This window comes from Pyrus communis, chromosome 17 (assembly GCF_041283825.1).
Source record: "Pyrus communis isolate YQ-2024b chromosome 17, ASM4128382v1, whole genome shotgun sequence".
In the NCBI taxonomy this organism is placed as follows: Eukaryota; Viridiplantae; Streptophyta; class Magnoliopsida; order Rosales; family Rosaceae; genus Pyrus; species Pyrus communis.
Window position 1 is genome coordinate 1460509 of NC_142581.1, and position 14071 is coordinate 1474579.

General features: G+C 37.2%; 3 protein-coding genes across 7 annotated transcripts; 1 reads left to right on the forward strand and 2 right to left on the reverse strand.

The window, feature by feature from the left end:
* Nucleotides 1-605: 605 nt before the first annotated feature.
* LOC137707773 (pescadillo homolog) lies at nt 606-4414 on the reverse strand. The gene is made up of 13 exons (XM_068446692.2): nt 4233-4414; nt 4023-4108; nt 3604-3852; nt 3383-3505; nt 3177-3261; nt 2973-3083; nt 2768-2861; nt 2404-2687; nt 2102-2209; nt 1826-1947; nt 1346-1559; nt 1006-1215; nt 606-894 (listed from the first exon to the last, which is right to left on the reverse strand). Exons 1-13 carry the CDS (start codon nt 4281-4283, stop codon nt 817-819), a joined length of 1815 nt encoding a protein of 604 aa, XP_068302793.2. The 5' UTR covers nt 4284-4414; the 3' UTR covers nt 606-816.
* Nucleotides 4415-5205: 791 nt separating this feature from the next.
* On the forward strand, nt 5206-9689 carry LOC137749475 (uncharacterized). 2 transcript variants are annotated; one of them, XR_015958478.1, is made up of 17 exons: nt 5206-5473; nt 5570-5673; nt 5781-5889; nt 5994-6058; nt 6435-6473; nt 6754-6850; nt 6967-7063; nt 7156-7219; nt 7290-7366; nt 7462-7540; nt 7852-7931; nt 8202-8286; nt 8380-8448; nt 8523-8590; nt 8673-8721; nt 8970-9462; nt 9556-9689. XR_015958478.1 is itself a non-coding variant. In XM_068489574.2 (16 exons), the coding sequence occupies exons 1-16, from the start codon at nt 5407-5409 to the stop codon at nt 9357-9359; spliced, it is 1539 nt and encodes a 512-aa protein (XP_068345675.2). In that variant the 5' UTR covers nt 5206-5406; the 3' UTR covers nt 9360-9487. The 2 variants fall into 2 exon arrangements, 1 of the variants encoding a protein (XP_068345675.2); XM_068489574.2 differs by lacking the exon at nt 9556-9689 and having other exon boundaries at nt 8970-9487.
* LOC137749474 (protein MAIN-LIKE 1) lies at nt 8813-12710 on the reverse strand. Of its 4 annotated transcripts, none has more exons than XM_068489571.2 (7): nt 12507-12710; nt 11475-11872; nt 11128-11383; nt 10438-11030; nt 9936-10353; nt 9682-9855; nt 8813-9305 (listed from the first exon to the last, which is right to left on the reverse strand). In XM_068489571.2, exons 2-5 carry the CDS (start codon nt 11868-11870, stop codon nt 9985-9987), a joined length of 1614 nt encoding a protein of 537 aa, XP_068345672.2. In that variant the 5' UTR covers nt 11871-11872; nt 12507-12710; the 3' UTR covers nt 8813-9305; nt 9682-9855; nt 9936-9984. The 4 variants fall into 4 exon arrangements, with proteins under 4 accessions (XP_068345672.2, XP_068345671.2, XP_068345670.2 ...); XM_068489570.2 differs by having other exon boundaries at nt 8813-9426; XM_068489569.2 differs by having other exon boundaries at nt 8813-9440.
* Nucleotides 12711-14071: the final 1361 nt, after the last annotated feature.

Below are 14071 nucleotides of genomic sequence, written 5' to 3' on the forward strand. Positions count from 1 at the left end.
CTAGTCACAATTTTCATTTATTAGTGTAGAACAGACGATGGTACAAATAAGTGGTAAGAATCATATTAAATGATCCTTCACTTGTTTACTCATGAACTGTTATACTTTTAACTCAAAAGAGAAAACATTGGCTTGTAAAATTATATTTTTGAGTAATGCTAGGTAAATCAACTTTTTTAGTCCTCTGGATTTTTAAGGGCAGCGGGAGGCACATTGGACACCACGTGACGTGCGGTGCTCTTCCAGCTGCTGAATAGAAAAGATAACTCTTCCTAAGACCCCTCGCTAACGTCTCTGAACTCCCTAATGTTGACGTCAGCCACCGCGTCCCAGTTCAAGAAATTTAACCCAATTCTTTTCCTGAAGTTCGCGCGAGATGCCTCATGTGAGTCATATTTGTAAACCATGTGATGCGTGACTAATAAAAAAATAAGCAAACAAAACAACACTTGATTTAATTCTATTATCAACAACTACGCCATATAATTTACAAGTATGATTTAAATAAATAACCTCCGTAGCATTATCCTATTTTTTCACACCTCTACAGTACCAAAAGGTTTTAAGAAACTTCACTATAAAGAAAGGGCATATTATATCAACACTTGTGTAAATTGGCGATAATTATAACAGCTTCAATGTTGGGAGTTCAAACATAACTAGAGATTACAGAAGTCACTCAAGTCAACAATAAAATTAAACACAAAAATTTCCATGGCCGCATCAACACTCTCTTCAGATTTTTGTGCTCCGAAAACAGCATGTCAATAACAAAACCATACAGCGCAGTTTTCTTGACTGCCTTAGCCCTCCCGTTTACTTTTGGGATTCTATAAGTTTTCTCTTCCGTTCCCTGATGACTTCGACGTGGTCCTTCTTTCGTTTTTTGCCTTTCTGTATTAACGAAGCACCCAAGAATCATTGATTTGAAACAAGGTACAAGCAGCAATTTCTCATGTTTTCAGAAAATCCACGAAAATAGCAGGAAATTATCATTAAACTTACCTCCATAGCTTCAAGCACGCCCCTCTTCTTACGGGACATTAACATTTTAGACATATTGTCACGATCGGTATCAGGATCAAACTCTTCCGCATCCTCGGTGGTATCCTTGGCAGAGTTCTGATTATCTACATTCGAGGTAGATGATGGATGTTGGATGCCCTGAAGCTCCATATTCAATTCGTCATGATACTGCTTCTCAAGAGCCATCATCTGTATCACACCAGAATTCAGTTAGCACTTAGCATCAATCAAGACCAAGTGATGAGGTCTCTATGCACATGACGAAATCACACAGCAGAAAAATAACACATCTCAGCATCATTATTTAAAACCTGTTTACCTTCTTCTTTCTCTCAGCAGCTTCTTTTGCTTTTGCTCGGTCAATGACACCTTCAGCCAGTAAATTCTGAGGATCATCTAAATCTTCCTGTCCCACACCTGGCAGGGGGAGGACTTCACCACCAGACTTCCATTTTTTGATGGTCTCAGCATAATCTGGAACATAACCTTCGGCCTCATTGTCAACAAATGGTGACAAGTGCGGGGGAGGATCCCTGTTAAAAGAGCACCCAAATTAACGATCTTACCATCTGAAACTATTATTATCGAACTATAAAGAGAAAGGGTAAAGGTCTATCCATCCATGTAACCAAGGTGTGTACAAACAAACATATTAGCGGATGCAGTAGAACTTACTAAATGAAATAATAACTAGTCATTTCACCAGGGTCCAAGGCAGAGAGGTTAACAGCTAAACAAAACAGTAAAAAACAGAGACTTATATACAAGGAAGGCAAAGAAAAATGTCTCCTAATATTACCTTCCCGCCAAATAACCCCCAGTAGGCAAAATGATCCGAGCATTTATACAGTCATAAACCCATTGTGGTTGAACATATTCCCTGGCAAGGGTCTGACGACCATGCATTGGCCGGTCAACAATCTGGAAAATATAAAAACAGTGTTGTCAGCTTATAATCAGTTCTTTTCGGTTTTTACTTTATTTATTTATTTTTCTGTGGGGAAAAGAAACAGAGACACCACAGTACAGCCAACGACTCAGCCTTAAAAAACAAAGTAAAAATGTAAGGGTATACCTGATGGGTAATACTGTCATCCGCTTCCTCAAATGGAGCCCCTTCACCTTCCCAGGAAACAGTGCCACCAAAAGCAGGAATGATGAAAAGCAACGACTCTCTGTAAACCTGAATATAGAAAAAAGATTAACGTAATAAACTCAGACATAATTTTATTGCCCATCAACTAGATGAACCAAAGTTGCTTCATATTTCCATATCAATCAAGATGTGATTTTGCACTTTGGTTATTTTTGAAAAGATAATTTATAACTTTTTTTAAATAAGATCTACCAAGTTCAAATTTAAACTTTAAGACTCACCTCACGGTTCAAGAAAAATTTCATATCCTTGAAGAGTTGCTTACACTCCTTTGTATCATTATCCTCTTCATCCTCGCTAGAAACATCTTTAACAAGGTGCATTAATGCACCTGGTTCATTCGAAGGCAGTTGATGCTGAAGTTGGGCAAGTCTTAGTTCAGACTCTTCAACCGAAGTTTCAATCTTCTTGTTCTCACCATTCCCAGAAGACAAACTAGAAGCTTGAGGATCCAACACAGCGGACTGAGAATTTGCATCGAGGTATCTTGCTAGTGCATAAAGTTCTGAAAAGTTGAGAAAATCCATTAATAGATAGACAAGCTAGGAACTTGTAATATCATAAGCAACTAGTATAAATTCTTACCTGCTGCTAAAGCTTCCAATCGAGAATCAAGAATGGGTGGGTATTTCGCATCTATGGAACGATATAAATGACAATTCACAAAGGCAAGAAGAGCCTGCACCATAGGGAGGGCGAGAGTTCATTCCAAGTAATTGGTTAGTTGGAACGAACCACATTTTTGCAGCACGGATGACAAAGGAAAAATTGAAATGCAAAGAAATATAACCTCATAGAATTCCAAAAAGTTTAGCATGATATTGAAGTCGATATCATCAGTCAAAACTTGCTGCAAAGGGTGAGGGGTCAACCATGTAACCTTTTGCCCCTTAACTTCGGCCTGCATGGAAAAACAGCGCAAGAATTCATACCCAAATATTACAAAATGGCCAGTTAAAGATTTCAATAAGCAATGTACAGTACATAACCATACCTGATAATATATGCCTTTAACAGATACAAAGACTTTACGCAACTTATGAGTCCGAGATATATAAGCTTGCCATTCGTGACTCAACCTGGTAAGAAAGCAACATCTATATTAAGGGAAGATTCCACAAAATGATGAACTCCTAGAAGTATTTAAGCATCATATCATACTTCGGAACACCTTTTGTTTAGAAAGGTTCAAATATCTACCTCCGACAGTTATGAATGCGTTTCACATCAATTCTGTCCTCAATAGCAGGTAATGCTGCAAAGAGGTGAACCATTGTGAGGCAGTCATCTATATCTCTAAGTGCGTCAACAAATTTCGGATACCTGCAGTTCCAAACATACCAAAAAACAACAGTCAGAAGCTCTATATACAATAACACAGACACAACTAACTTTTTAACAATAAGAAAAAGTCAACAAACCTCTGCAAAATAATTCTATCTAATTTGTAAGTGGGTCTTCTCTCTTTCAGAAGAGCAGCGCGCTCCTTGTTCTTCTTCGCATCGGCTTTCTTTACTTTCCTTTCGTATGCCCTGATCTGTCTCAACTGCTCGAGCAGCGGTTCATGCTGAATGAAGGAAACATCCTTCAAGTGATAATAAGTATGGTGATTTCCTTTCACCTTTTTCTTCGGCTCCCGAGGGAACACACCCTTTAGAATACACAACTTCCTATAATTTCCAAAATCACGAACATGAATTAATTCATCACACAGCTTACTTTTCTTTCCCAACAAAACAGTAATGGTAATTGAATCGATAAATCCGAATAACACATAATTCATAAAATACATAAATAATATGAAAATACAGAAATTACAAGTTGAATACCAGAGACAAACCTGAAGACGGGAAGGCTGACTTGAAGCTGCTTGACAGCTTGTGACCTGGTGACGTACCTCGCGGCATTTCCTTCCTTTTTCTTTCCCTGCAAATTACGAGGGAAAATCAACGGCAAAGTGTGAGAAAATGGTGGAATTAAATATTGGAAATTTTAATTACATATATATATGGGTGAGCTTATCGGAGACGGCGGAGGTGTTCGAACTTACAGCAGGCCTGTAATGCTTATGCTTCACCGGGGCGGCAGGGTGCTTGACCATGGCGGCAGCGCGGGGAGGGCGGGAGTTGGAGAGAGAGAAAGAGAGCGCGCGGAGGCTGAAGAGACTGTAATGTAGAGGTTTAGGTTAAGACTTAAGCCGAACCGACTTTCATACGGGTCGGGTTGGCGAGCTCGGGTTATCGAAGAAATTGTAAATTTATAGTTTTGGGGCTGTTATGGAAAGAACTTACAAATCCATTTTGTATGGGCTTTTAATTGCAACAACAAAATTGACTTGGGCTTATCTCAGAGGTGTGCACATTAAATGGGTCTAAATTAATCGTTCTTTTAAATGATTAAAAACGATTTTAAATAAAATATTTTTAAAATTAATTTTTAGTTGGAATGGAAATTAATTCTAGAAAAAGCATTTAAGTTATGTGTTTCTTATTGAAAGCATTTAAGGTGTTTTTTTTCTTCTCTGAAAGCGCTTTCAATTATTTATGAACACTTCCCAAACAAGTTCGCAAACTGCCACTCAGTACTATTAGTTAGTAGTATTCATCTTCACTTGTAAGTAAGAGGTCTTAGGTTCGATTCTCATCAAAGATAAACTTGAACTATATTATTACCAGTCATTATAAAGTTTAGCCCATTCCCTATCCTCTTAATATAAATAATATTATTTGTTAAAAAAAAAAAATATAACTCCCACGTTAAAATCGGAACCCAAGGGTAAATTTTTGCTTTATCAAAGTTCATTTACTAAAAAGGAAAAATGATAGATAGCAAAATAGTCTTTAACAATAAGAAAATAAATAAAAGAAAACTAACAAAAAAATTTTAAAAACTTTTAATTTTAATAAAAATGACAATAAAAGTATAATGAATAGTAAAAAAAAATTTATTAAAATAAACGGTACAAAAAGTATTTCTTTAAAACTTCAAATAAATAAATCCTTGGCGCGAGCTGATATCCGCCGGACTTTCAGCAATTACATGAAATTCATTTTCCCGCCAAACTTCACTCGCGCCAAGTCCCAAAAGCACATAAACAATAAGAAGAAGAAGACAAGCCTTAATTCTTCATTTCTTTCCCGGTCGCCAGAGTTCCCTCCTCCGCAGCTCCGCCGTCTGCTGCCGTCTAACGATTCTTCAGTCGAATTTACGGTCTTAGGCTTTCGATGGAGATCTCAAAGCCCCAATCGTTCTTCCAAGACATCAGATTCAGAGAGCTCCATGGATTCAGAGGTTCTCTCTCTCTCTCTCTCTCTCTCTAAATCTACACTTTTTAGTAATCAATTTTAGGGCATCTCACGATTACTAAGCGCTGTGTTTTTGTTCCAGCTCGGAAGCGGCCGTACGTCAATGGCCTAGCATCGGATTTCTACGAAATTGGCGCCATCGCTGCAGAGCACAATGGCCCTCCGATGTCAATCTCGTTCGGCAAGGTATAAAATCTGTTCGTCTCAGCGTTTCTGAATCACGAATCGTACTTTTTTTGACACCGAGAAATTGTGGTTTTCTTGACATACTTTTGCTTTCTGTTTCTGTGTAGACTTGGAAAAGCTCACACATCATCGCCATGTCCGACGAGGATGGGTACCTGAGCCTGTTCGATACGCGCAGCAAATTCTCTGCATCTGCATCTCACCAAGAAAATGCAGGTTGATTAATTGGCGATCGAATCCATCGATTGATATAGACTGCTGATATTGATACTGTTTGTGTTGTATTGTGAGTAACTTGGTCTTTGGGTTATTGGTTTCAGATAAAACTAAGGTTTGCGATTGGGTTGCACATCATAACACTGTGTTCGATATCTGTTGGATTAAGGTATAATCCATAACTTTTTCCTCTACTTTAGAATTATTATCTCAATAACCTTCAATTATATAGAACTTCATATATGCTGCACACAATAGTTGATTGAATGGTGAAATGCGGAAGCTGGAATTCTTGTGGAATAAGATTTTACATATGAACTATTAGAAATTGGGAAGTGATATTGCTGTTACTATGTCAACTGAAAAGCGAAGATGTTGCTGTTAATCAGTTACTGACAAAAGAGCAATCCTTTGTTTTGAATTACTTTTGGTGTTGATTTGGGAGGCGGGTTAAACCGTTAAACAATTGGAGAACCAAATTTAAATTTCAAAGTTTTCATCTTTTTAGTGTTAATGTGTTTTTTGCAATATAAATATTTTTGCAGGATGATACTCAAATTATGACAGCTTCTGGCGATCAGACTGTAAGTGATTAAGTTCTAGTCCAGCCCGTTTACTTGTGTAGAGTACAATCTGAGCAATGGTTTCATTTTCGTTAACTGATAGGAAATGAGATTGCGGTAATTAGGAATAAATTCTAACTGCAATGTGCTATAAATAACAGATAACTTAGGAATACAAAGTTATGAAATATGGTATAGCTTACAAGGAAAGTTGCATTTAAGTATTTCTCGCTTCATATCACAGCTATTTCAGTTTCTTTAAGATTGTGTTTTTCCTTGGGCCTTTTCTATTTTCTCCCAGATCAAGGTATGGGATATTCAGGTAAAGAAATGTACTGCAGTACTGATGGGGCACACAGGAAGTGTGAAATCTCTGTGTCCTCATCCAACTAATCCCGGTACGTTTATATTTTCATCTGTATGTGGGTTTTTGTACTTTAATTTGCTTGTGCTATTTTGTGTTACGACTAATCAGAAATACAACTAATTTGAAATAATTCTTCTTATCCGGCAGAGGTTATTGTCTCTGGCTCGAGAGATGGCTCCTTTGCTCTTTGGGATATGAGATGTAATTCAAGCTCCAAAAATATGCAGGGGGAGGTTTCTATATGGTAGACAAGTTCTCGTAGAGTATATTTTCATTGTCGTGATCAATTTGATTTGATTTTATTTTCCAGTTCTAATTTATAACAATTTCTGGCAGCTCAACTGCAGTGGTTAAAGGGGCTCATATTGTTCCACGGGCAAAGCGTGTAAGGTGCAGAAAGGTTTGTTTCTGATAATGGCTCGTCTTAGTAAATTGTTGTGTACTCTTCATTCAGACTTCAGCTTTTCCAGGCTGTTTCCATGAGCATCACATCAGTTCTTTATCTTAAAGATGAGGTCTCCATTGCTACCGCCGGAGCTGTGGACAGGTATGTAGGAACACTGGCAATGACACAGAATAACTGAACGCCATTTTCCTTGTCAAAGTTATATCATACTAATGTGATCTTATGGTTCATTTCAGCGTTGTAAAGTTTTGGGATACCAGAAGTTTGAAAAATGTTGTCACACAGACATGCCCTCAACCGGAGTCAACTGAGAAGGTATGTCTGGAACCGTGATAGATTTTTTTCTGTCCGCCTTGATGATATCAGGATCATTGCTGGTTTATGGTTTCTTATATTATAAGGATTAAAAAACCCGAAACAAAATAAAAACAGCCAAAGGCTCATGACAGCTTAGCAGAAAGCCTGCAACAAGCAACCATCCTCTTGCTCATACACTTACTGAAATAAACAGTCCATGGTTTCAATATGTACTCAGTCAGTTGTTATGATAGTTGGACATTAGCAGCCTCCAACTATATAGATATATATGACGATGTCGTGATAGCGAGCAATTCTTTTCACTTCAGGAAAGACGATTGCACGGTATAACTAGCTTATCCCAAGATTTCAATGGAGTGTTGCTTTCAGCGTCATGCATGGACAACAGGTATATTTGGCTCTTATAAGCACATCTTTTTCTTTTTTGTGTACTGAATCGCCTGCTCAAAACACCATTATCAGAAATTTGGTGCCTTGAGATTTCAGCTCATATCCCCGGACGATCAACCATCAAATTAGTAGCTCCTAGCATAAGAAACCAGAATTGCTTTCAAGTCTTGGAGAGTTACCGTGCATCATATATATAATATGCGGACGTCGTATAAACTATCAAATTTTCAGCCTATAACGCTCATTTTTCCCTTATGTTTTCTGTCAGCATATATTTGTATAACGTACTTAAGCTACATAAGGGTCCTGTGCAAGCGTTCACCGGATGCCAGATTGAAACATTTTTTGTCAAGGTAAACGTTGCTGTTTACAAGTGCAGTGCACTAATCCAGTTTGTGCGATTTCCCACCTACTTACACGTCTTCGTTTCAATCATGTAATTGCAGTCAGTTATTAGCCCCGATGCTGCTCACATAGTCAGTGGCTCGAGCGATGGAAATGCCTATATTTGGCAGGTAACATTTGTTTTTTAAAGCGCTATTGTTACTGGTGTTGGATCGAGAATGACATTATTGGCAATGCCAACCAGGTAAACAAGCCTCAGGAAGATCCCGTCGTATTGAAAGGCCATGACAGGGAAGTTACAGCAGTAGATTGGTATGTTTTCTCTCCTACCCGAATGCTGCTGGTTTTCGATATTTCTTGATAAATGACTGAACCTTGTTGCGACTTCGAATAGGTCCCAGTTTGAGGTCGGGAAGATGGCGACGTCATCAGATGATTTTACGGTATGCAAGACAGAGTCACAGTTCATATATAAGATTGTACATTCATCAAATTTCAGAATGCATTTGCCATTTTCTATAAGGAAAACTAATGTAAAGTCTAAAAAAACTTTAGTTTTAATGAAAAAGGACAAAAAGGTAAAAATGTGGTATTTCGTTAAAAGTGAACAGTACTAGAAATGTTTCGTTAAAACTTCCTTTTCTATAACATTTTAGATTCAACTTTTGACTTGTATATTTCATCTCGATAGGTTCGCATTTGGAACTCTCAGAATAGTTACTCCACAAGCACAAGCTCACCATCTACAGTTCGAAGAAGAGTTATGGCAATCCCAAGCGCAGAGTGTAGAAAGCTTCTGATGAGTGAATCAATGATGCATACCTCAAAGGTTTCCGGAAATTTGTGTCCATCAGCCGAAGGATTAGACGAAACAAACTCACTAAATCCAATTAGTATGCCCAAAATGAGTACTCCCCCGTCACAGAAGAAACAATCTATGTCGGATCCTGACTTTAGCAAGACCTTCGAGAAGACCCCCGAAGCTGCATCGGAGAGCCCATCTTCTGTTCTGAACCCTCCCTCCTCCCTAAAAAGGAAAACAATCCGTGATTACTTTGGAGTACCTCCCTTAAACTTGTAGGCTCTCTTTTTCCTTGGGTTTATTGTACAAAGTGCTGACATTCCCTCTGAGTCTACTGCTTCATAACCTGATGCATCAACCCTGCTTTCAGATTATTTCAACAGTAAGTGCAAAAAAAATTTCCCCAACACTTTGTTTCCTCGAAATCTCATTCTTAGTTTCGAAGTTTTATTTTTTCTGGTTTGATTTTGTGCAGGTTTCTATAAGGAATTTAAAGCGCATACAGAAAGATTTTTACGGTGAAAATATCACTCTCATCGCATTGTATTTTTGTGCCATAAGTAACTGGGTGTGATTTCAAATACAGTTTTAGATTGCTTACTTAGCAAATCTGATGAGTTCTTACGCATAGTCATCCATCCGAACTTCTACCCTCTAAAAGATTTTGTATGCTCTCAACTGCCTTGTAGACATCATCAGGGAAATCTCTCAATGCAACTTCCTTCCCCATGTCCACTATACGCCTAGTGACGTTCAGGATACGTTGCACACGATCCTGTAACAAATAATAACCAAATACGAGTGAATGCAATTTCGACAACAATTTCTACTCAAATTAAAATATTTACTATTTACCTGATAGTATGACGTGTGCGAGGTATATTGTGGGTCAAATGAGGAAGTACTATGTGCTGGGTTGTGAACATAAGGATGAGATACTCTGGTACCAGTCCACGTACCCTGAGACAACATCTGATGCAACGCTAACTGGGCTGCTTCGGTTATTTTGATGCAAGACGTGATTCTGCCACCCATCCCACATCCCATCAATGTATTTATATAATACCTTGTTAACTGATGCATGAGTTGCTCTTGTGCTTCGAGGAAGGACACACGGTGCCTTTGGAATTGTCTGGACACGTCCAAACTGCCTAAGTACCCTCTCAGGACAGTAAGGCTCAACAACGTCGAAGCATTTTAACATCCCAGTAAAGTATGTTATCTCATGAAACGGATGTGCTTGTCTTCGAGATGTGTAGGGTTCCCAGGTGACCTGAAAAAGATACATATACATGCATTAGACATAATGGTATCACTACAAGTTATATTTGATCAGTAACGCCTAATATGTCCGTACCTGGTTGGCTGTCAAAGAATCTAACTTTTTCCTCATCTTCTGCAAGTCATCTGTCGTGGTTCCACTAGACGTTCGTGGCTTCCAACGACAAGCACGAGGGTCAATATCAGAGTAATTTTGGTCATAATTAGGGCTACAAATTAGATGCATGTGTTCGTACACCCATGCCTCTAACAAGGTCATATAGCCACTCATTTGCTTGACCTTAGATCTAGTCGATTGCCCTAACTGACGATATAACCAAGCTAGTGCACTAGCACCCCATGCATAGCCTCTTACAGCAACAAGATCCCTAAGTAGTCTTAGATAAGTAACATGTACCCTAGTCCCGCTTTTGTCCACAAAAAGAGTACATCCCAACAAGTACAACAAGTAAGCCCTAGCTGCACACTTATTTGCTTCCGTTGAGTCTGTATCACTCACACCTTCAAAATGTTTTCGTAACCAAGAAAGAGTCACATATTCTTCATTGAACTCGCTCAAAGCCTCGGTTGCCTCCTCGTCATTAACCCCTAATAACTCTACCAATAGTTCATGATTACTCATGACATCATCCGCTTGTAAAGAGATCGCCTTGCCTGTGATAGGAACCCCTAAAAAGGAAATTGAAATCAGTAAAATTTTAATCTGTGTAAAGATACAATTTTGATATTATGCAATCATAAAATTTTTTTCCTTCTTTTCTTATACCTATGAGGTTTGAAACGTCGTCTAAAGTAATGGTCATCTCACCAAATGGTAGGTGAAAGGTATTAGTCTCTGGCTGCCAGCGCTCAACAAAAGCAGAGACCACTATCTTATCAACAATTCGATAAGTACACTCCAGCAGCGGTAACAAACATGACTCTGTAATGTACTTCCTAAAAGCGTTATTATTTTGCTTGTCCTGCCATTTCCATTCTTTCAGTGTATTCCACTTGGACATGCACCTTAGCGGACCACGTTCCTTTTGACAAAAATCAAATATGATATTTAGATTGAAAACATGGAACAGGTAAGTTGCTAAAAATGCTATTAGGTACCCAAACTAACAATACCTCATTATTCCAAACTGCCGCAGCAACATGACTCTTAAAACTCTTTAGCAATGATGTATCTGTTGGCCCTCCTGGAAAAGGTTCTGTCGCTTTGGCATCAACCCCAACATCTATATCGTCTGTAGCTGTAGCTGAGACGTTGGCCCCAACATTTGTATCGTCTGTAACTAAGATGATGGCCCCGAAATTTGTATTGTCCATAGCTTGGATGTCGTCCACAACACCATCCACAGATGGTTTATCCTCTACAGAATCATCAACCACCTCTGATTCATTAGAGGAGGCAGCCTTTCGCTTTCGCACAGATGCAGGGGGATGTACCGGAACATTTTCCTCATTAGCATTACTTTTCTTAGATGATCTTGCAGCCTCCTTGGTTTTTCTTGCCTTCTTCATAGCTAGAATTAATTAAGAAAAGTAAAGAGAAAATACAAGGAATCATTTTCTGGTGTTCTGATAACAAATAAAAGGTAGAATATAACTGGAAACTTGAAAGGAACCTATTACACTTAATCATGCGTCGATGTAGAAATTTTGTCAGAAAGTGAAACGTTCATGTATGTATAAACAACAACAACAACCACCGAACCTTATCCCACTAAGTTGGGTCGGCTATATGAATCTTACAACGCCAATGCGCTCTGTCACACAGGTACAAGTATAACACAATCAATTAGCAGACTGCTCTGCTTTTTAATTGCTAAATCGCTGCCCTTTCAAATGATTTATCGTTTAAGAAATGTCGTTTAATTAGCCACTTGTGAGTTTAATTAGTAATACATTAATTTGGTAACCAATTTTCTACGGTTCCATAATTCAAAATTGTGAACTTTTTCAGAAACCTAAAAGCCCTAAATGGACAGAGACGGAGAAACCCAGAACCTCAAATTTGACAGAAACCCTAAACCTCCAAATTGACAGGAACCAACAAGTGCCGAGCAGAAGATGATAAACAAAGCAAACGAAGTAAAAATTGAAGAATCCAATCGACTGGTATGAAAGAAAATTGAATAGAACAAATGGGTTGCGTACCTGATTCTTCTCCAGTAACGACGTTCGTGGCAAAAGACTTCCGCGCGCTGTGTTCTACTACTAGGTGCGGACGAAGACAATTTTTTGGAAGTAAAAGTAAACATTAAAATTAAGTGTCTGACGACAGAAAATGCTACCAAATTCTGAGACAATTTTTTGTATATCGAAAGATGTGGTGACTTACAAAAAAAAAATGAAAACTCCGTTATAATTCTTGATAAAGATGACTTTTATATTAAAATCAAGTGTAAGATCAAAATCTACGTCGCTTGATACATTAATAATTTCATTTATTAATTATATTTTAATTTTTTTCTCTTTTTCTTTCTATTTTTTAATGTATTAATTTTATTTCATTGTAATTATAATTTTCATTTCATTTATCGTAATATATTTTGTTGTAAACATTTAGAGAAACTAATTTTTGTTATACAATATATTTCGATGTACTTTGTCTTCTTTATTTAGGTATATTAAATTCATTATATTACATTTCAGCACATATATTTAGGTACACATATTTCGGTACATATATTTCAGTACATACATTTAGGTACATTAATTGACTCTTTCGAAGAATGTTAAATAAAATTAATAAATTAAAAAAATTCTTTTTGGCCAAAAAATAAATTAAAATTTGTATGCTAATAAATTTAAATATTTAATAGGAGACATTAAATAAAATACACATTAATTATTTTGAATTAAGGACTACATCGGGATTATAATCAATATGTAATCTAACACTAGATTTATTTTAAATTTCAATATTCTTGAATGATTAAAGTTAAAAAACACCTTTACAAAATACTACCAAAAAGCTACATGACTTGATTTACAAAACATAATCTAAAAATTTAGTCTCTCCAGCATCACCAAAAAAATAAAAATAAAATAAACACAAGATCCTAGGAGGAAATGAATCCATTGTTTCGATGTTTTTGGAAGGGTAGTGCCACTTGTGCAAATTTTAAAAATGTTTTTTTAGATAAAATGGTTCATGAGATTAGTATAACTCTGCACTTTACTTCCTAAAATTTGAAAACAATAGAAGGATCCTGAATTTGTCCATCGTCAATTATTTTGGTTATTCTGTGAAAAATCTCCATTAAATAAGAGAAAATGACAAAAATACCCTTATTTTTTGTCAAATCATTTTGATCAATTATTTATTAAATTGATGATTTTTTTTCTTTTATTTTTTTTAATTTTTTGTCATTTTGATAATACTTTAACATAAATTTTTCATAAAAAGACAAATAATTGATTGTGGACAAATTCAGAGATTACTTCTATCGATTTAAAATCTCAAGGATCAAAGTGAGGAGTTATACTAATCTTAGAAACCAAAATGTTCCTTCAGTTTGAGGCTTTCCTCGAAGCACACTGACATATACTCGATTTCTTGGTCGTTAATCGGCATGACTGAGACTTCCAGAGGAAGCATAAGGAGGCAAAGCCCCACGCAAACCCACAAAGGCACAGCAGATCGAAATCCACACACCACTCAACCACCAGTTTAAAAGTAGGAAAGAGCTCCGATGCACTAGATCTAAGCACGAGTA